Source organism: Vigna radiata, chromosome 11 (genome assembly GCF_000741045.1).
Source record: "Vigna radiata var. radiata cultivar VC1973A chromosome 11, Vradiata_ver6, whole genome shotgun sequence".
NCBI lineage: Eukaryota > Viridiplantae > Streptophyta > Magnoliopsida > Fabales > Fabaceae > Vigna > Vigna radiata.
In genome coordinates, this window is record NC_028361.1 from 14,967,886 (window position 1) to 14,990,310 (window position 22,425).

Here is a 22,425-nt window from a genome sequence, read left to right on the forward strand (position 1 = left end):
GAATAATCGATTATCACTTACAATAATTGATTATTCATGGCAGTTGGGAGCTGACCTTTGGCATTCAGTGTACTTGGCTATATATTTGGTTTTTGAAATCTTCATAAGCAACGTTTTTTAATTGAGAAAGCAAAGTAGAACATTGTGTGTCAGAGTGAAGTTCTCAAAAAGCTTTTGTTCATTGTTCCCTTGCTTGGTCTTGTAAAAGGAAAGGCTCGCGTATCGTGTGTCGATAGTCGGAGCAGACTCTCTTCAAGTTAGCAAGGTGCTCTGGCTGGTCTTGTGAAAGGAGAAGCTCGCGAATCGTTGGTCGATTGCCAGAGCGGTTCTCTTCAAGTTGGTAGAGTGGTTTTCTTCGTTTTATATCCTATTCATTTTATTGTAATCTGTAAAATTATTTTTAGTGGAACTGTTAATCACTATTTGTAGTGATTAACGACTGGACATAGATTCTGTTGAATCGAACAAGTATAAAAATACTCGTGTGGTTTTTCTATTCCCTACACTCATTTTATTTTATGTATATCAACTGTTTGATTTGATTAATTTTCTGAAAGAAAATTATTTTTGCTAAAAAGGACCAACTTCGTCTTAACTGTGATCGAACACGCTTTCCGCTCTCTTTGTTTTAATTCCGCTGCGTTATACTCTTCGAAAAATACCCCCTCCGATACCAACAAATTATTTTTCGCTGCACTTGATTTATCTTTTTCCTTGAGTTTCAAGAAACTTTTGAAAGTTCTTATTTTTACGAAAAAGATTTTGAAAAGACTTTAATTTTTAAACTTACCAATTCACTCCCCTCCTCTTGGTGTTGAAACTAAGTCATTTTATTTTCAACATGCCTCATTGCATTTCAATCTTTCTTGAGAAATCCCACACAACAAACTAACTCTCGTCAGCTGTTGGTTGGTGGATTCAAGGTAGAAGAAAGGATGATCCACTACTTGATTGTGTGGCTTTTATGTCCTCGTGCACTAACCATTCTCAATGTTCTGAGTAAGATATTTTACTATTATATGGGATTCTTAAGCACATTCACATTGATTGGCCAACGCTTATACAAGACACCATGTTGAAGCCCAAAAAGTATTATGCTTACCATCTTCCCTATGCACTTCTCATTTCTCGTATTCTTGAGTACAAAGGCGTAAATGTGGAAGGTGAACTCACTCAGTCCATCAATGCAATTGGCACATAAATTGGGGAGACCATGTTTCGCCAAATGGGATTTGTTGCTCAAGGCCCTGTGATCATTCACAAGGACGATGATCACCAAGATGATGACGATGAGGATATGGATGCTCATATGGCTGAGCCAGTCAGTGTTGCAGCTCCTTCTAAAGTTGCTCCTTCTACAATGCCTTCATCATCAACATTTTCCATGGAAGAACATTTTGCAAAATTGTCCAAACAATTGGAGGATATAAGTCTTGCTCACCAAGCTCATTTTAATCAAATCTTTGAGCGGTAGCAGAATCATGAAGAATATGTTGCTGACTAGTTTCATGACTTTGATGTTCGTCTTGGGAACATTGAAACTTGCCTCAATCTTCAACCTCCAAAAAGACCACCAAGTCCGGAGTTTAGAATTAGGATTCTATGTTAGCTTGCTTGTTTGATTTTTTGTTTTGACTTAACATGATGTTTTTAAATGATTATGTCTTTCTTAATGATGCAATTGTAATCTTTCTTTCCATGAATAAAATGCTTTCTTGTTCTAGTGCATACATTGTTTTGGTAAGGGGGAGATCGTATTAAGGGGGAACATTTTTATTAATCTTTTTGCTTATGATCAAAAAGGGGGAAAGAATCAAACTCATGGTGCAATTATTGCTAACCTGCTTAGTTGTTTGAGTTTGAATTTTATGCAGATAACCCAAAATTGCTTTTAAACAAAAGATTTTTTATCATCATCAAAAGGGGGGAGATTGTTACCAATGAGGAGCATTGGTACTTTGAAGATAAATAATTTTGATGATGATGCAAGAAGATAAAATCAAAGAATCAAGTTATAATTGTTTTAAAAGCACTTATGTAGTTTGTAAATGTATTAGGAAAAACTTTTAACTTGTAATACCTAGAAATCTCGTATCTTTAAGATAGTTACGCATATAATCGATTATCTGGTGTAATAGTCGATTATCACGAGCATTCTTGGAAAACCTTTGCTCTCGCAAATAATTGATTATTGCTTCAAATAATCGATTATCCTGGTCTGTTTGAGAACTACCCAAATCTCACAAATAATCGATTATTCCTCAAGATAATCGATTATCACTTTTTGAAAAACCTTGTAATGGACTTGAATAATCGATTATAACTTACAATAATTGATTATAACTGGCAGTTGCAACATGACTTTTTAGTTTCAGACTAGTTGTCTATAAATACCTTTGCCTAAACCCTTAGAGGGTTAACTTTGAGCTTTTTGATAATACAATTTGTTTAAGGAAGTTCCAAAAAGCTAGTTCATTGCCTTGCCTGGTCTTATGAATAGGAGAAGCTCGAGCTTTGTGTGTCAAAGGTCGGAGCGGTTCTTTTCAAGTTGGCAAAGCTGCTATCTTCCGGTTCGTTGGTCGAAGGAAGATTGCTTTTGCACTGTTCTGGTTCATTTTGTCGAAGGAAAGTGTAGGTTGCTCACTTTCAGTTCGTTGGTCAAAGAAAGCACCTTTCCGGTTCGTTCATCGAAGGAAGGTTTTATCATTCTATTTTATTCATTCTATTGTAAATCTGTGAAACTGATTTTAGTGAAAACATTAATCACTTTTTATAGTGATTAACAACTAAACGTAGAATCTTTTGATTCAAACCAGTATAAAAATTTTGTGTGTGAATTTTTCTACCCCCTATACTCTTATATTTTCCGCACATCAACTATTCGGTAAAATTTCTTTAAGAAAACTAATTTTCTAAAAACGGACCATTGTAATTTGATTTATGATCATAACATGCTTTCCATTGATTTCATTCCGTTGCGCGACTCTATCGGTACCGATTGTTGTTCCTAGAATTTTATCTTTTATCTTTAATTATTTTGTCATAATTCTTTATTTATATTTATTTGTATTTTGAACTTAACTCATACTTTTTCTATTATATATATTTTCTACACAAGAAAAATTAATCTCAAACCTATTTTTCACTAAGTAAACAGTAGTAAAAGTAAGAGTACATAACTAGGAATGTGAAATTTTTGTATTACTAGAACTTAGAGTAAACTCACTTTATACCAGTACCTAACTATTGAAATTATACACTCTGCTTGTGTGTCTGATATTCTTTACCCAAGTTTGGTTTGGCGTGACTTTAGCACGAATTTGAAGCCCAAGTTTTAGCTCTTACTTGAAAAATATAAAAAATAAACCTTTTTATATTATTTTTACTAAATGAAAGGTAGAGAATATATTACTTACCAGCATAACAGCTATATAATTGGTTATTTGCATTTCTGATTACCAAAATGCGGCAAGCCCTCTCTTGAATATAGTTTTTCAGCAATAAATGAATTTGATTGAGGGACAGGAAAATTGAATCTTTTAAATTAATCCATGATTTGATGAAATATTTACATTGTCAATACATTCTAATTGAATTCAAAAACAAAATAAGAAGCAAGTACCAAAACACAAAAAAAAGGAAAGGAATAAAAGTAAATAAATAAATTAAAACTGAGTGTTCTAACAATGATACTCAAAAAACTATGCTATCAGAATGAAAAGATTCAACACATTTCAAAGTTGAGAAGGTAGCATAGGGTTTTGTAACTAACTGTCTACAGTAAGTGATGAAGTGATGATCACTATCTGTTCCATTCATTATTTGCACTGTATCTGGGGTTGGCACTGTTCATTTGACTATATACCTCTGCCTTTATGGTGCTTGCAAATGCATTCCAACCTAGAAGGTACGGCACGATATACTGCATAGAAAAGCAGCAAAAGTACAATCAAAATATGAATCAGCTTGCATAAAGGAAATTTAGATTCGTCCAAGAAAAAAAATTGTTGTACACCACCAGTTCCTAAATGCTATATCACTTTATTCAATAAACATAACCAGAAACTTTTCATTCCAAATTATAATAGGATCATGACAATGAATATTCAACTACTAGAGGAGAGAGAGAGAATGAGAAACCATACATTGAAAATTGACCTTAAAACTGCTAGCTGCGCCCTTGTAATAGGGAGATAGATGTTTTCCTCAATTTCCTCCATGTTCGCAGGTTTTTTATAAACACCTTATGACATAACAAAATCAGAACTGAAGTAAATATTTACATAATTTAATATTTTTCCTTTACATTTCAGGTATTGGCTTGAAAATGGATAAGCAAAATTATTCCTTAACGTACTTCAAGACTAATTACTGTTAAAATATTCCATTACTAAGATTCGATTAGCAGTTTACACAAAACAGTGAACTGAATCAATCTAAGTGCATTGCAGAGTATCCCAACAACTTCAAGATGGGAGGAAAGTAAAATCAAATTGACTCAATAACAACAACATAAGTTTATGAATAAAGAAAATTACTTAAGCTAAATGAGTGACCAGTAGCATCCAGAAGTGGCTCCACTTTCAAAACTTTTCTAACTTCAATTCCATTGCTGCATAATAATACAATTTTCAAAATGCTTTAAAAGATGATATCACAACAGTCATTATTTATGGCATAACACAAAAAAGAAAAAGAAAAACTCAACAGGTGCTGAGGACACTCATGTAGTTATTTGTTAATACAGATGAATCCACAGAGAAAAAACTACCTTTTTGCCTTAGCAGTCTTACGAGAAAATTCCCAAGACTCCATTGCACCAAGGCTAATTAGAGTCCCCATTTCACTTACAGAAAGTGAGAATACCTGCATTCAAGCAAAGTGAAACATTACCTCATGTTCTATGTTCAATAGAATCATAAATTCCAATGAAATCACATCTGCTTTCCTTTATGGTTCAATGGAGGGCCGTTACAAACCACACCTCAAAAGCAAGAAAAAAAAAAGAAAGAAATGAAGTTGTTAGGTTACTTTATGCGAGTAACCTAAATCTATGCTCTCTTCTCACTCAAACACTCGAACAATAGAAGTGAAAGTACGTATATATGAATTATTGATTCTCTAAAGTATAGAAAATTACTAGTGTAATCTCCCCCAAGGAAGCCTATCTTCCTCCACTGGCAAATATGTCCAGTCTATACTCAAAAGAAATAATTTGGTGAATAGAAATCAAAGAAGACTATTTATAGTCACATTATAATATTTCATTCCCGTGCTCCTTCCTAATTGAAACAACCATTCGGCCTTTAACGATTAATACCGTTCGGTCTAGCTTTCCTACGCCTTTATTCTCCTCTCCGATTAGCTATCGCTCGACCTCTCTTCCCCACCGTTTGGCCTACTCCCCTCCTGTCTTTCTTCTCCTCTCCTTTCAGCTACCGTTCGACCTCTCATCCCCACCGTTTTGCCTACTCCTCTCCTGTCTTCTCCTCTCTGTTCAGCTACCGTTCGGCCTCTCTTCCTCACCGTTCGGCCAAACCTCCCCTTGTCTTCCTTCTCCTTTCATACACTCGTAGTATCCTACCAGAAGTAAACTGATAGGTTCCTGGACAGTGAACCTACTCGGAAACTCAAAACTAAACTCCGAACAACACAAGGTAAGAAAGAAACGTATTCTTATTCACAAAAGAGTATCTGTATACAATGANCAAAGAGGCTTAACCCTCTCCACAGGATAGTTCCTGTTTAACAAACAATCAACCAAAAGTCCCCCCTCCTAATATTACGTTCCTATTTATAATTGTTCCCCTTCTGACTTAACTGCTAAAGGTAGTTAAGTGCCAAACCGTTAGACAGTTGTATCAGTTGTGCCTCTTCCTTCTCTCATACACTATCCACTTCCCCTTATTCTTTTCAGGTCTATCAATACCCTCCGCCTGAAATTCAACCTTGTCCCCAAGGTTGCAATCAGGATACTGTTCTCGGATTGTTGCCTCGTCCTCCCAAGTTGCCCCATCCGAACCTCTTTCCTGCCACTCAATCAACAATTGTGGCACTGTTTTCTTTCCCTGTTGAACTTGCCTTCTCCCCAACACACCCACTGGCCAGAAAGACGGCCCTTCTGCTTGCAATTCTTGTGGTAACTCCTTTTCTACCCTCCGCTCCCCAATCGCTTTTTTTAACTGTGATACGTGAAAAACAGGGTGGATCCGTGCTGTCTCTGGTAGCTGCAACTTGTAAGCTACTGCCCCCACTTTCTGGCTGATCTGGAACGGTCCAAAGTACCTCGCCGACAGCTTTGGGTGAAGCCTAGTTGGCATTGAAGTCTGCCTATGGGGTCTTATCCTTAGGTAAACCCAATCTCCCACTTCAAAATTTGCTGGTTTCCTTTTCTTGTTTGCTTGCCTTATCATCTGTTCTTGTGCCTTCACCAAATGATATTTCAACTGTCTCAAGGCCTCATCACGGGTCTGAAGCTCTTGACTCACCGCCTCTACCAACGTTTCTCCCGGAATATATCTATGCAACGAGGGGGGTGGTCTCCCATAGACCGTCTCAAAGGGAGTGCACTTAATAGCTCCTTGATAGCTGGTATTATACCAATACTCAGCCCAAGGTAAGACCGCCATCCATCCTGCTGGTTGCTCCGAACAGAAACATCGGAGATATCCTTCGAGCACCCTGTTCACGACTTCTGTTTGACCATCCGTCTCGGGATGGTATGCCGTACTCATTTTCAACTTTGTCCCCAACCCCTTAAAGAGTTCTTTCCAGAAAAGACTAAGAAAGACGGGGTCTCGATCACTTACCACCGACTGAGGGATCCCATGTAACCGAACAATCTCCCTCGTAAAAACCTCAGCAACAGTTTGGGCTGTGTAAGGGTGTTTTAGTGGCAGAAAGTGAGCGTACTTACTTAAACGATCCACCACGACTAAAATCGCATCATATCCTCTCGATTTGGGTAGCCTCACAACAAAATCTAAGCTCAAATCCTCCCACACAGCGTTTGGAATCGGCAATGGCTGCAACAACCCTTGAGGAGAAGACGACAAATATTTGTGTTGCTGACATACACTGCATCGTGCTACAAACTCGGTCACCTCTTTCTTCATCCCCCTCCAAAATAGGGATTGAGCAATCCGCCGGTAGGTTCCATAAATTCCGGAATGGCCACCTGCTTGCGTCACGTGAAACTCTGCTATTAACGTGGGAATCCACGAGGATTTAGATGACAGCACCAGCCTGCCCTTGTAATGAAGTCTTTCATTTTCCAGTGAATACGCAGGATGGGAGTCCGGGTCTACTTTGATTTCTTCTACCACCTTTTGCAAAATCGGATCCGCCGCCACTTCCCTGGCTATTGCTTCAAAGTCTTGCCAGTACGGCCTTGCTACCACCCTAAGTTCTCTCTCCTCCATGTCTTCCCCTTCTTTTTTTCTCGACAAAGCATCAGCTGCCTGATTCATCATTCCCGCCTTATAAACAATCTCAAAATCATACCCCATCAGCTTTGCAATCCAGTTTTGTTGGTTTTGGGTAGTGATGCGCTGCTCAAGCAAGTATCTTAGACTTTTCTGATCGGTGTGGACCACAAATCGTTGACCCAAGAGATACGGCCTCCAATGTTGAATGGCCATCACCAACGCCATTAATTCTTTCTCGTAGATTGACTTGCTTAGCGTCCCTTCTGACAACGCCTTGCTAAAATAGGCAATAAGTTTCTTATTCTGCATCAACAACGCCCCAACTCCTCTACCAGACGCATTGCACTCAATATGGAACGGTTGCTCGAAATCTGGCAAGGACAACACTGGCGCCGTCGTCATTGCTTTCTTTAGAGCTGCCCATGCCTCCTCTGCCTTATCATTCCAAGCAAATCCCCCTTTTTTAAGCAACTCCGTTAATGGCTTAGCGATCTTGCCGTAATCTTTTACGAACCTCCGTTAGTATCCCGTTAGCCCCAAAAACCCTCTCAGCCCCTTCAAAGTTCTCGGTCTCTCCCACTCCTTTACTACCGACACCTTATCCGCATCCATTTCGACCCCTTTCTGTGAAATTACATGACCCAAGTACTTTACTTTAGTCTGCCCAAATTCACACTTCCCCTTATTTGCCACCCAACCATCACGCTCCAGGACGGACAACACCATTTCGACATGCTTTAGATGCTCCCCCCATGTCTGGCTGTAAACTAAGATATCGTCAAAAAAAATGAGGACGAACCGTCTCAAGAAAGGTTGGAAGAGGTTGTTCATCGAACTTTGGAACGTCGCCGGCGCATTAGTGAGTCCGAAGGGCATCACCAAAAACTCGTAGTGCCCTTGATGCGTTCGAAAAGTTGTCTTCTCTATATCCTCTTTGCGCATGCGAATTTGGTGATAGCCCGCTTTCAGATCTACCTTTGAAAAGTAACACGCTCCCCTCAGCTCATCCAACAATTCTTCAATTACTGGAATCGGAAATTTATCCGGCACGGTGGCTCGATTGAGCGCCCTGTAGTCAACGCAAAACCGCCAGCTTTCGTCCTTCTTCTTCACCAAAATGACGGGGCTCGAATACGGATTGTGGCTCGGCTGGATCACCCCCATGCGGAGCATTTCCGCGACTTGCCGTTCGATCTCTCCCTTCATGACATGCGGATACCGATAAGGCCGGACGTTCACTGGGTCCATACCCTCCTTCAGCTTTATCTGATGCGCACTCCCCCTTTCCGGTGGTAGACTAGTGGGCTCTGCAAATACATTGGGAAAACGGCCCAATATTTGCTCCAGCTCTTTCTTCTGCCCTTCAAAAAGGCCCTTGCAAATCTGATTCTCATTTTGGGCCTCCAACAAGCCCAACTCCCAAATTAGTAAACATGCTTCCACATCATCAATTTTTGACAAAGTTCTGGGTCCCACTATCTTTCTCTCTAATGTGGGATCCCCTTTAATGGTGACCTCCACTTCCCCCTGTCGGTATGTCATGATTAACGTCCCCCAGTCCACCGTGTCCTTCCCCAATTTCCTCAACCATTCTATTCCCAGGATTAACTCCACCCCTCCTAACTCAAACAAATAAAAACTTTCAACGATATCAGCTTCTCCGACCTTCACTGCCACCTGTTCACAGCACCCCATAATCATCTTCCGCTGTCCATCCCCCAAGCTCACGAGATACGGCGGGGTATCCTCTACCTTCAACCCCAGCTCCTCCACTACTCTGCGACTAATAAAATTGTGGCTCGCGCCACTGTCGATCAGCACCAATACCTCTCGCCGGCCTATCCGCCCCCACAACTTCATCGTTTTAGGGGACGATAACCCCCCCGCTGACAAAGCCGACAGCTCCATTTGGGCGATGTGCATTTCTATTTCAGTCTCGCCGCCGTCTTCCTCCTCATCCACCACGATCAACATGCGAAGGCCCCGTTCTGGGCACCGATGGCCCGGACTAAACGGACCTCCGCAGCGGAAGCATTTGCCTTCCTCTCTTCTCTTCAAATATTCCGCATAAGGTAGGTTTCGCGGGCCCCGATCTCTCCCGTCACCGGTGGTTCTGGCGACGCCTCCCCCTTGGGTCGTCTCCCTCTTCACCGACCCGACACTCTCAATGGTTTCCCCCCTATTCTGCGTTTCTTTCGGTGGGTCTACTCGCGCGACTACTCCCGCCGACCGCCCCCACAAACTTTGATTTTTGAAGCCCGATCCTCCTCCCGTCTTCAACGGCGCACATAATTTTTCAACGTCCCTCGCAACCCGCATCGCGGTCATAAGGTCTGACGGGTCATGCGGCCTCACATGGTCACACACCTCTTCCCTAAGGCCCGCCATAAAGTAGCCCAAGATTTGCTCCTCCGGAATCTGCGTGGTCTGACCCACTAACACCTCAAAATCCCTAACGTAGTCTTCCACCGGCCCCCTCTGTCGGATCGCCGACAGCTTCTCATAAACCGTCCCCCGAGTTCCTCCTCCAAATCGAATTCCCAACGCTCTTTTCAATCCTTCCCACGAATAGTTCTTGGTCTTCTCCCGCCAAAATCGGAACCAGCTTCCCGCATACCCCTCCATGCTGATAAACGCCAGTTGCATCTTCTCTTCTTCTTCCACTTTCTGGACCTCGAAAAATTTTTCCGCCCGACTCATCCAATTCCAGGGTTCGCCTCCTTCAAACACGGGCAATTCCACCCGCTTCCGCCAATTGATCATCGCCCCCGTACGTCCTACTCCAGTTTGTCCCCCGTCGTCTCCTGACCCTCTGCTACCATTATCGTTTACAGACATTTCACTTCCGTCCCGTCGCCCCCCTCTTTCGTCGATCTTGCGATCCTTCAAGATCGTCAAGATTGCTTGGATATCTTGGCGCATCATCTCACAGTTTTTCCTCAGCGTTCCGGTCTCATGTCGCAAGTACACTGTTTCCGCCTTCGTCTCTGCCACCGCCACCTCCACGGCTTCAATCTGTTCCGCAACCGTCACCACTCTTCCCTCCATCACGATCGGCTGTCAATGGATCCGGCAGGTCGGACCAATTGATAGGTTCCTGGACAGTGAACCTACTCGGAAACTCAAAACTAAACTCCGAACAACAGTATCCTACCAGAAGTAAACTGATAGGTTCCTGGACAGTGAACCTACTCGGAAACTCAAAACTAAACTCCGAACAACACAAGGTAAGAAAGAAACGTATTCTTATTCACAAAAGAGTATCTGTATACAATGANCAAAGAGGCTTAACCCTCTCCACAGGATAGTTCCTGTTTAACAAACAATCAACCAAAAGTCCCCCCTCCTAATATTACGTTCCTATTTATAATTGTTCCCCTTCTGACTTAACTGCTAAAGGTAGTTGAGTGCCAAACCGTTAGACAGTTGTATCAGTTGTGCCTCTTCCTTCTCTCATACACTATCCACTTCCCCTTATTCTTTTCAGGTCTATCATAAACACAGATGTTTGTATTATTTTGTGAATGAAAGAAGATACAGAAGAATAACAAATACCATTGCCTAGAGCTATGCTCCTCTAGAGCAACAAAATCGATTCCTCCCAATTTTACCAAAATCCCTCTCTCCCTTAACTGAATACAAATAGGATTTGTATTCACCTAAATATTCTTCTCTCTCATCTAACTGCCTTGCCCCTAAGTCATGCCACCTTAGCCATCCAATTCTTCTTTCTCACATACACTTTTCCCCATCTTCTCTTACTACTTTCATGGGCTAGTGGTTAATGGAGTCAACCGATTCTCTCGGCCTCAAAGAAACCAGCCATGACATGCCCAAAATCATATCAATGTCCTCTTGACCAAACAAATAGGCATCTATTATGAAGTCCCAATTTATTTCAATTTTAATTTCATGACAAACTCCAAACGTTTTTGACTTGTGCCCATCTCCCATCAATGATGGTCTCCCATGGCCAACCCATTGCTTCAACCAATCTTTTAGAGATGATGTTATGTGATGCTTCACTATTGATCAAAATAAACAGATGCAACTCATGTACCTTTCCTTCAAATTTAAGAGTTCTAGGCAACTCTACTTCTTTAGCTCCAAGATTGAGCAAACTCAAGGCACTATGCTCACCATCTGTGTCTCCCTCTTCTCTCATATGCATTTCTTGTCATCACATTCCATCTGGAATTTCATCACCCACCAATATGACCCAGAGCTGTTTCACAGGGCATTGGTGCATAAAGTTGTAAAGTCCACCACATTTAAAACACAACCTTCTCTTTCGCCTATCCAACAAGTCCCGATAGGTTAAATGCCTTGTTCCCCTATCTATAGGCCCACTTCTATTATTATTTTCACCTGATTCTCCTTTTGTGTTTGGACCAACCCCATTAGCCCCTTCTCTAGTCCCATGGTTTCTAGGAGCAATGCGACCTGAGATATTTGAACTAGTCTTGTAACTCGAATAGCCTCTCGTACGTGTTTCTTCTTTCCCATGCCATCCTCTGTTCTTATTCACAAAGTCCATATCAATGGCTCTTGCTACATTCATCATTCTTGCTCTCCTAAGTTGACTTACAACATGCAAACTTCTGATTCGGGCTGTAATTTCTTTATGCAAACTGTGAACATAGGTAGTTCAATTTTTTCACTGTTTGTCTGAATTCATCAAGCTCCTTTCCTTCCTTCTAAGGACTTCAAGCCAATCTAATACTAGTGGGCTCCTTCTTTTACTTTGTATCTTTTGTCTTTTTAGGTCCGATAGAGCTCTCTCCTTCCATGTGAGGGATTTTCTCCCAGCTACGAGTCATCAATTTCATTGACTTCAATTGGTTTATTGTAGCCTCTTACTCATCATCTCTATCGTTCATTGATTTTCGATTGCTTGGAATCGTATCTCCTCCATGACAACTCTCATTCATTCCAGTTCTCCCTCAACAATCTCAACCCAAGCCTCCATGACTATTGTATTTTCTGGTTCCCCTTATTTCACCTTACTTCCTTTCTTCTTTGGTGACATTCACCGAGAAAAGATATTTGTTAGGTCGGACCAAATATTACAAACTCCACACCTCAAAAGCAAGAAGAAAAAGAAAAAACTGAAGTAAACACAAATGTTTGTATTATTTTGTTAATGAAAGCATGTTATGTATCCGAGTGGGAAACGTAACTAGAACAATCCCTCACGCACTCTCACAAACAATGAACAATAGATAATGGATGAATAACTCTCCTTTATTGATAGAAATAACTGAATCAAAGAAACAATAGCTTTATTTATACTAATTATTTCCCGCCCATCTCATACTAAGTATCTCTATAGAATATATCTATATTTAATATAAATATTCCTATATTTAATGTAAATATTCCTATATTTAATGTAAATATTCCCCCTATAATCCCCTAACATAAATCCTTAATTATAAATATCTTATATTGTATATTTCCCTAGAATATATTTATTTACTCTAATTATCTTGTATTGAATATTCTCCTTAAATATAGCCCCCTTTTACTATAATTAGTTCCCGCCCATCCTAACTATTGTGACAGTTAGGATGGTTGCCCTTCAATCGTTCGGCCTGCTCGTTCCCCATTGTCTACCGTTTGGCCATATCGCTCTCCGCCTTCCACTGTTCGGCTTGGTCACTCCCCATTGTCTACCGTTCGGCCAGCTCCCTCCCCGCCTTCCACCGTTCGGCCTATTGCTCCCTGTCTTCCACCGTTCGGTTAGACCTCTGTCTCCCACCGTTCGACTTGCTTCCCTCTGCCTCCAACTGTTCGGCTTGTGTACCTCTATCTCCTACCGTTTGGCTTGCTTCACTCTACCTCCTACCGTTCGGCCTTTATGGTCAATACCGTTCGGCCTCACTTCCCTCCTACCTTTCTTCTCCTTTTCAACCCTTATCATTACCTCCCACCCTATACCCTAACAAAGCATAATATAGAAGGATAACAAATCCCACTGGGCCAGAGCTATGCTCCTCTAGAGCAACAGAAGCAGTTCCTCCCATTTTTACCAAAATCCCTCTCTCCCCTAACTAACAGCAAAACTGAATACAAATAGGATTTCCATTCACCTAAATATCCTTATCTCATTTAACTGCTCCGCTCCTAAGTCATGCCACCTTAACCATCCGATTCTTCTTTCTCACATACACTTTTCCCTGTCTTGTCTTACTACCTTCATGGCCTAGTGGTTCATGGAGCCCACTCATTCTTTAGGCCTCATCAAGGGCCCCTTGGCCTCATGGGAGCCTACAAGTGATCTTATTTTGAGAAGGCCAGAGAAAAATGGAGGTATAGTGCATTGCAACATTTGACATTAAATCTGAGCACACTCCTTGCATATGGCATTATGGGTAGTTCTAACAGATAAACCGTCTTATAGGAACAATGAAATAATTATCTTTATTTTTTTTCTCAAAGAAGGGATAAAAATCAAATCGGTTGAACTGGCAATGGCAAACATACAGAAGGATCAATGCAATGAATGATGATATATTATGATGATGAGTAGCAACTTGTTAGTGATAGGATGGCAAGAGAAAAGAGACCATAAATAAAATTTATTATGCACTTGATAATGTCTAATTCAAGTCTCATTCAAAAAACAAAAATTCAAACTTGCTTAATTTCCTTCATTTCAGTTTTACATAATGGCCTTGTCCTGAACTTCTTCAACTTCAAGTTTCAGACTTAAGTCCAACCACTGCACCCCTTTCTCCCAATACATTATTTTTTTGTTTAACATCACTTCTAATTTCTTACATACAACAAATTAATTGTCAGCATTTTCCATTTAATTAGCATAATTTTAAACTAATCAAAACTAAAGTTTCCCCAAAGTGAAACACAAAAAAGATGGCATACCAATGTAGCCCCTAAGCAACCACTCAAACTGATGTCAACAACACATTTATACATTTGAAGAGCAAAAACATATGAATCTTGAACCACCTAGGCAAAACCCCTAAAGTATAACAAATGGGATCATATATTCCAAGAAACTCAAAGTTCCTAAGAGGAACACTCCCCACTGTCTTAATTTAAAATTTAAGTTCTATTTTAAACAAAATCTAATGCAAAATTATTACTTGTCCAAGATCACCCTGATCACATATAATGAGTGTTGTTAACTCTCTTCTGTAAATTGAAAATCTTGAATTTATGTCACATGAATATTCTTGGGGATCATGCACACATGGTGGTCCGGGACCATATACTAATTTTTCCAGTCTAACAGGTTGTATTTATCCACACAATGCGGAGTTGGTGTAGCACACTCACAAGAATACATAAGAAGTCCTTACATTTTAGAGAAACCAAAACATTAAGTAGTCAGAAATGTTCAAGCACCTCTCGGACACTCACTTATTTTACCAAGACAACAAACCTACATTAATAAGGAAAGTTAACAAAAAATGTTATAGACTAATATAATAATAGAAAGATATCCACCACATACATGTGTCTTCTAAATTACTCACTAAAAAGATCAGGTAATATTATCTGTTGGAATAAGTATTAGGAAGTAGTTGTATTGGAAAATACTAGTAGCGTACCTATCTTTATACCTAAGTATGTATGATTGATCTTTCACCGTCCCTATACACATTGTACCACAATCCTATCAATATAAATATGAGATCATACGAGGAGAGTTTTCAAGCTCTCCCAGTTTACTCTTAAATATAGTCTCTTTTAATTATCTCAACTTTATCTTACCATAGTTAAGGAACCTAAAAAGTGGACTAACCAAAAATTTCAGTAACTTAATTATAATATTGTTTTTACAAAAACACGGAAACCATGCCAGTTACCTAAGTATTAGACTCAATAGAAGAATCCTAAGTTACCTGCTTTTGGTTCCAATCATATATGGATTCTTCGGTACCAACAGAAGGAGCAAACTGGAGCAACATATAACCTTCCCTAGACACCCCAAACGCCCCAGACTGCAAAAACAAACACCAAAGCCTTCTGCCATAACTAAGCATTTCACTCACTCACGTTAAAACACACAAAACACCAGAAACTCAGATATTAGAGCATACAGCTTTTGATTCAAATTCCGGAGGTTTAGGAGTCAAGGTGAGCACACCCTTCGCTGTATAAACAGAGTAATCTGCGTACACCCTTTGCGGCAATTCTGCAACTGAAAACACAAACACCCATTATTCCACTCCGAGTTTTCAAAGAAAAATGATAAATTTTGGAGTTAAGTTGAAGAGTAAACCCGAGGGATATTGAGGCAGTGGTGGGAAGGGTTCCACGATGTTGGAGTGGTTGCATCTGACAGAGAGAGAAGTTGGAAAAATGAAAGAAAAGTTCCTATTCAAAGGAACAATGAATTTGGGAGGAACAAAAGAGTGGAAGGGTAGTGAGAGGTGCTTTAAGGGGAGGGAGTGAACAATGTGGAACATCTTGTTCTTCTCCTTAATCTCCTTCCTAGTCTTCTTAGCTGAAACACACACAGATATATATTTAAATTAAACCCACATATTTATTTTATATTTTATTTTATTTTATATAAATATGTATAATTATAGTAGTTATAAATATCATATAATTATATAAAATTTTAATAATTTATAAATTTAGAATAATTATATAAATACTATGCTATTATAATATTATTTATCCTATAATAATATAACATTTGTGTATAAGATATTAGTTCATTGATAAATTATATTAGTCGTTATGACATAGTAATCATCTTGAATAGAATTATATTTATAAAATATATTTTTAATAGCTTGAATAATATTATTTTTTACATTAATTAAATAAAATATAATTAAATTTTAAAGACAATATGTTGTTTATAAATAACTTTGTTAGATTGAAAAGAGCTTATATATACTCAATTTAATTAAATTTGTAAAACTCTCTGGAACGAGGGGTTTCATGTCTCCTTCTTCTTGCAGCTACTGTGGCAAAACCTCATTTATCCGCGACGATGAATCTGGTGCGTTGATATGTTCTTCTTGCGGTTGCATTCAGCAATTCGACCAATTTGAAGCCCAAATCGGCGGCATCGATGGTCCCCAGGGTACTTTCATCCATGTGGGCACCGCCGGTTCCGGCAGCGTATATTCTTATAGAGAGAGGAAACACTTTAGCGCAAAAAGCACCATCGAGGAAGTAACCTACAGTCTAGGGTTATCTTCCAAGAACAGCGACGTTAGGAGCATGGTGTACACCATAACCGATGGTGAGTTTGGCCAGGGTGAGTGGTTCCGCGTGCTCGTCGGCGCGTGCGCGTATGTTGTGATGCGGAGGGAGGACCGACCCTTGCCCATGGCGGAGATTGCCTCCACGGTGGGGTGCGACATCTATGAAATCGGTAAGATGATTCAGCGTGTTGTTGATTTTTTGGATCTGAGACCTGATTTTCCGGAGTTTGACATTGTGCATTCGTTGGAAAGAACAATAAAAAATTCGAGTGTTTTTTCCTCTGTTGAGAGCGGTGTGATTGAGAAGATGCGGAAACAGGGGGTGTTTTTGATTCAATGTGCGGTGAAGTGGTTTTTGAGCACCGGTCGCCGGCCCCTTCCGCTGGTGGTGGCGGTCTTGGTGTTTGTGGCGGAGTTGAATGGGGTCGTGGTGGTGATGGAGGAATTGGCTAAGGAAGTTCATGCTACGGTTTCAACTTGTAGGCTAAGATATAAGGAGTTGCTTCAGACGCTTGTGAAGGCTGCGCAGGTGTTGCCTTGGGGTAAGGATGTTACTGTTAAAAACATTGTTAAGAATGCGCCTTTGGTGATTCGGTATATGGAGAGGAAGGTTATGTTGAATCCTGGGGAGACTCAGGAGAAGAGGAAGGGTCTTGATCGAGCTGCGGTGGACTTGGAGGATGTGGTTGCTGAATGCTTGAGACATGACAATGAATTTGAATACGGCGTTGATGGCGTGACTTCGCGTAAGGATTTACAGTATTTTTCGTTGGAGAGTAAAAGTGTTGAGGATGCTGACAGAATGCAGATTTCCACTGAATGCTTGTCTGTGATGTATAAGAAGTTTTTAGATCAAAATCGTTGTGCTGAGCCATTGCGAGGGAGCGGGAATGCTCGGAAAAGGATTATTTTTCAATTTGATATTCTGGAGTGTAGGGAGTGGTGGGATGGAAAATCTGAATTGAGCAAGAAGCTTATGCTTAAGGAACTAATGGAGAAGGATGTTGGTGTGGATACAATGCCGCCATCATTTGTCAACGGTCAATTGAAATGTAAAATGAGGAAGGAGAAAATCAATGCTGCTAAGTTGCGGATAAAACGAATTATGCATCCAGTAGATGCTAATCTAGGTGATGTTTCTGTCCCTTTAGATAGCTCTTGTCCTGAAAGAAGGAGGAAGAGAAAAGGAATGGTAGTGGACGATGTTGATTGGGAAGACCTTATTATTGAGACCCTTGTTCTTCATCAAGTAAAAGATGAAGAAATTGAGAAGGGGCATTACAATACCTTACTGGATCTACATGTGTTCAACTCTGGCATTGTATGAGAGGTTCAGATATAGATGCATTCTGTGAGAAATTTCAGATATATTTATCGTAATTGTCAGTTAACATTTTGTCCTAGACAACCATCTAGAGCAGATTTTTTGTTGCTATACGAACATCTTTTTTTGTATGAATGATGATGGCAATTTTGTTTGTTACCTTTTAAAAATTCAGGGACCTTAATGTACATACATGATATCAGGATACAATGATGATTCTATATACATCTAATTTTGGTTCTGCTTTTACTATATTGCTGTTCAAATTTTAGTTACAGCTTGTTTTTGGTGATGATAGAGTTTTGGAATATTCATTTTTAACCAATTGTAGGGTTTGGGAAGATTTGTTTTTAAGCTGGTCTGTTTATCAGTGGCTGTGACCGTAAATGCCTGTGGTTCCCACGAATTTGGAATGATTGTCCGAAACTGTAGCTACATATATCTATATAAGGTACTTGTATTTTAGTTTTAAATTCTATATTTGTATGTGCCATTTTCTTGACTAATGCAATGAACTTTGCACACTCAATTGGAGAGACTGTAGTTTATAATTACTTATTTTGCTGTCTTTGTAATTCTGTTTTACTCTTTTGGGTCATAAAATTGAATCTAAATTAGGCTACCATTCAACTTAACGATGTGAAATGGCAAAACTCTGGTACTTTAGCAGCATTCAATTGCTAATGGAAAAGTGTGAACATGAGAAAAAGAAAGAAATGAATGCAAGACATGATGGTGTCTCAAACAGTCTTACAAGATATTTGTTGAGATTCAAGGGTTTGGGAATGCATGTGAAATAAAGCTTAGTGTTAGGGGCATTTGCTTTTGGGGTTTGTGCAATATATTCTACCTTCGACTACCTGTGACTTCAACTAACTAATTAAATACTTGTACAATATGTTATTCCTCATTGAAATAGCATAAACTATACTATTTGGTTGTTGTTTGTTGAGCACGTAAATAAGTCACATTCACAACACTTTACCCATACGTCACATTGTAGGAGAAGATATTATGTGTGTTGTGAAATTATAGCTTTAGCACTTCTATTACACACGACTTAAGTATGTTCAATGAATCTGAAGGATTGCATGTGACTAGCTAAATTCTAGTAAATTTATTACATCTATTGAGGTTACTCTTTTAATTGATTTTCACAAGAAATTATGTTATTTAGGAAAAAGAAGGATTCACATGGAGGCAAATGGTATTCTCTCTTCTCGACCTCCTTTATGCTCTATTAAAATTTTGTTTTACTTGTTGAACTGGTTGTCCTTGCTGCATCCATTGTGAGCAAATATGGAAAGGTGAGTTCTCTGTGGCCCTCAACCCAAGTCCTTGATCTTTTTCTTTGAAAGAATAGTTGACTTCTTTTTTAGTAATCTGAACCTGAAACACAGGCTATAGGGTTTTAGGAACTAGAAGGTATAAATTCCTATAGGGGTAATTGCTTTCCAGAAGTATATATATTAGTTTGATATTGTGGGAATCTACTGTCAATACATCTTTTGATTTAGTTTGTGGTTCCTGATATTGAGATAACCAAGTAACTGATATAAGTTGTATACTCCTATTTTAAATTTATGATACATGATCTGTCATTTTTAGTCTGTTTTCTTTTATATGGAGTTAAGAAATCCTTTTCCTACTTAATAACTCAATCTGTAAGTTGTGTATGTATCTCAAATATTGTATCTTATCAATTGGCCCGTTACTAACTATTGTCAAATTCAAGATTAGTTTTTAGTATGTGTGAGACCCCTAACTATTATAATATATTTTTCTCTTCTCTGCATAACTCAAATAATAAACTTTTCTAGTTGTATGATAGTGAACAGGTGTTTAAGTGTTAAGTGTATGAGTTTAGTAATTTTAGTCGGTCTATGAGAATATCATAGTATGTACCGGTATTTTTTTAATAATTTGTTAAGACAGAATATGTATCTATTACAGTATAAAATTTATACTGTCTATGATTTTAATACAGTACATATAATCCTTACTTTTGGATAAGGAAAAACTGTAGCTTCTGTCATTTCTTCATTTTTTCACGGGTTTTGTCCTCTTTTGCCACACAATTGCATTATTTCCTTCTTTTCGCCACACGCACAGGTATTGTTTTCCATCCTTGGACGTTTTTGCTTCCTATCAGATTTCCCTTTGTGTTAGCCAATGGGAGAAAATCATGTATTGAAGTAGGGACTTAACATTGAAAGTTATCCTAATGTTCCAATAATAATTCCGTTTCAAGTAGAGAAAGGGATTATGGGATGAGGAATAGAAGGAATTCCTAGTCTATAGTCTGGTGTTTTTTGTTCATAGGTCATTAACGAACTAATCTTGTGTGGTAGTTTTGGGGGCCAACTGTTCCACCACTACAAACGTACAACTTGTCATAGTCTAACATCAATACATATATTTGGATCAGTTAAGTCTAAAATTCATATATATGTTTATGTTTGATTTGGTTTGGAAATGAATTATATTATATGACGTTTTATAATTGCATGATTTGATTCTTTTATAATATTAGTTTATTCTTCTTGCGTTGTTGTTTGTATGTTTGTTGTATGATTTGAAATTATTATCTGATAGGTGTCAATAAAGAGAGATGAGATTTTTTTAGAGTAGGTAGTGTGTTATCGTTTAGTTAGTTTTCTTTGTGGTTAATATATATACTTATGTTTGATTTGGTTTAGGAATGAATTATATTATATGATGTTTTATTATTGTATGATTTGATTTTTTTGTAATATTAATTTATCCTTTTTGCGTTGTTGTTTGTATGTTTGTTGTATGACTTGAAATGATTACGTGATAGGTGTCAACAAAAAAAAGATGAGATTTCTTTAAAATAAGTAGTGTGTTATTGTTTTGTTAATTTTGTTCATGGTTGTAATATAAGAAACCTGATGTAAATAAGTATATAGGTTTTGTTTAGAATTATATAAATAAAACTTGACTTGTAATAATGTTTTGGATAGTTGAACATATATTTTTATTTTTTTAGTTAATTGTTTTAATTTATTCAGCGTGATGTTTCCTGAGTATTAGATTATTTAAACGGAATGTTATAAAAAGTAGGTGGTATTTTCCAAATTGATTTTTTAACAAGAAAAATTGTTACGATTTCTTTTTACATGAAAATCTTTCGCAATATTTTTTATAGGATATTTTTCAAAATTTTACAATAATTTATCTATCAATCAAAATTTAAAGGAAAATAGAAACAAATACTAGTAGATATTTGTAATAAATCTGAAAAAATAAAAAAACTATGAAATATTCAAATTGTAATATGATGGTTATAGTTAGGGGTGGCAAAAGGGGCAACCCATCCCGTTTGAGTGGACTCGACTTTGTCCACAAAAAAAGTCTTTGTTACTTAATAATAAATTGACTTTTATGATTTGATTCAATAGGTTACTGTTCAAACCAGCTATTGGGATTGATGTCGGTTGTTGAACTGTGTTTCATTAATTTATTATTTATTTAAATATAATATTTAGGTTTTTTTTTTAATAATGGAAAAATGATACGTTGACACCATTTTTTAACACTCATTTGACAACGCCAGATGGCGTCTATGCATTGGCTCTAAATTTTAATGCTTTTCTGACTTAAGTGAGGGCAAACTGGGAAATACCAAAAAATGAATTTTCAGATTTGGTGCACCCTTTTCATTTTCATGGTTTCAGATTTCATCACTCTCGTTCTCGTTCTCTGGTTGTCTTCCTCTGGTTCTCGTGCTCTGGTCGTCCTCTCGGAATCGTGGTCTCGTTCTCAGGCATTGTCGTCATTCTCGCGGTCTTGGAATCATGGTCTCTTTCTCGTGTTCTCGAAATCGTGGTGTCGTTCTCAATTCTTAGGCTTTATCGGTGCTTGGGTATTGTGGTTTTGTTCTTATATTTGGGGTAAGTGGAACTGGAAACTTACTACNATCTCATCTCCAATAGAGAGGTATTGGTTTGTAGCGAAACCTAACTATTTTTTGGTCATTGTTATCACTGTAGGTCCAATGGCATCAAGAAAACAAAGTGTAAGATGATATCATAATATAAGTTCACATTAATGGATGTCACTGTAATATTAACCACCCAATATCGGTGTGAACCACATTAGACATCCACAATTTAAGTTCAAGTTATGTTGTTTTTATATTTCATCAAAAGTGTTTTTATGCTTTCTTCGAATGAATGAATGTGGGTGAACTATTGAAAATTGTGTCTTGTCTCCATCATCAAGTGAAGCAACATTATTATCCACTATAAGATGACAATAAAACTTGAGAAAAACAGCAACTAATACCGTGGTCCCCTGTGAACAAAATATGGGTTCCCTGTGAAGAACTTTGTGTCCAAATCATGAAAACAGCTCGCGTAATCGTTTACGACACTGTGGTAAACGATTACCACAGCTGTTTCTGCATAAATTCTTATAGGACATGATTTGGGGGCTTCCAATCAACATCATACCATCC

At 38.5% G+C, this 22,425-nt stretch overlaps 2 protein-coding genes across 6 annotated transcripts; one reads left to right on the forward strand and one right to left on the reverse strand.

Moving 5' to 3' along the window:
* Nucleotides 1–3,639: 3,639 nt before the first annotated feature.
* Nucleotides 3,640–15,910, reverse strand: LOC106777908 (single-stranded DNA-binding protein WHY1, chloroplastic). Its single transcript, XM_014665728.2, has 7 exons — nucleotides 15,679–15,910; nucleotides 15,497–15,597; nucleotides 15,299–15,397; nucleotides 4,772–4,866; nucleotides 4,539–4,612; nucleotides 4,146–4,243; nucleotides 3,640–3,922 (listed from the first exon to the last, which is right to left on the reverse strand). The coding sequence occupies exons 1-7, from the start codon at nucleotides 15,863–15,865 to the stop codon at nucleotides 3,803–3,805; spliced, it is 774 nt and encodes a 257-aa protein (XP_014521214.1). The 5' UTR covers nucleotides 15,866–15,910; the 3' UTR covers nucleotides 3,640–3,802.
* Nucleotides 15,911–16,312: 402 nt separating this feature from the next.
* On the forward strand, nucleotides 16,313–22,166 carry LOC106776937 (plant-specific TFIIB-related protein PTF2-like). 5 transcript variants are annotated; one of them, XR_002670111.1, is made up of 5 exons: nucleotides 16,313–17,951; nucleotides 18,277–18,396; nucleotides 19,123–19,252; nucleotides 21,644–21,859; nucleotides 21,959–22,166. XR_002670111.1 is itself a non-coding variant. In XM_014664418.2 (2 exons), exon 1 carries the CDS (start codon nucleotides 16,353–16,355, stop codon nucleotides 17,946–17,948), a length of 1,596 nt encoding a protein of 531 aa, XP_014519904.1. In that variant the 5' UTR covers nucleotides 16,313–16,352; the 3' UTR covers nucleotides 17,949–17,951; nucleotides 18,277–18,397. The 5 variants fall into 5 exon arrangements, 1 of the variants encoding a protein (XP_014519904.1); XR_002670112.1 differs by having other exon boundaries at nucleotides 19,123–19,152; XR_002670109.1 differs by lacking the exons at nucleotides 21,644–21,859; nucleotides 21,959–22,166 and having other exon boundaries at nucleotides 19,123–19,552.
* The last annotated feature ends 259 nt before the right edge of the window (nucleotides 22,167–22,425 follow it).

What these genes read in the sequence shown, in the direction of transcription:
- LOC106777908 (XM_014665728.2), bottom strand. Translation starts at nt 15,865, where the DNA reads ATGTTCCACATTGTTCACTCCCTCCCCTTAAAGCACCTCTCACTACCC. An exon ending in TGGTCACTCATTTAGCTTAA is followed by an intron (nt 4,244 to 4,538) that starts GTAATTTTCTTT and finishes TTATGTCATAAG; the next exon opens with GTGTTTATAAAAAACCTGCG. An exon ending in TTTTAAGGTCAATTTTCAAT is followed by an intron (nt 3,923 to 4,145) that starts GTATGGTTTCTC and finishes TTTTCTATGCAG; the next exon opens with TATATCGTGCCGTACCTTCT.
- LOC106776937 (XM_014664418.2), top strand. Translation starts at nt 16,353, where the DNA reads ATGTCTCCTTCTTCTTGCAGCTACTGTGGCAAAACCTCATTTATCCGC.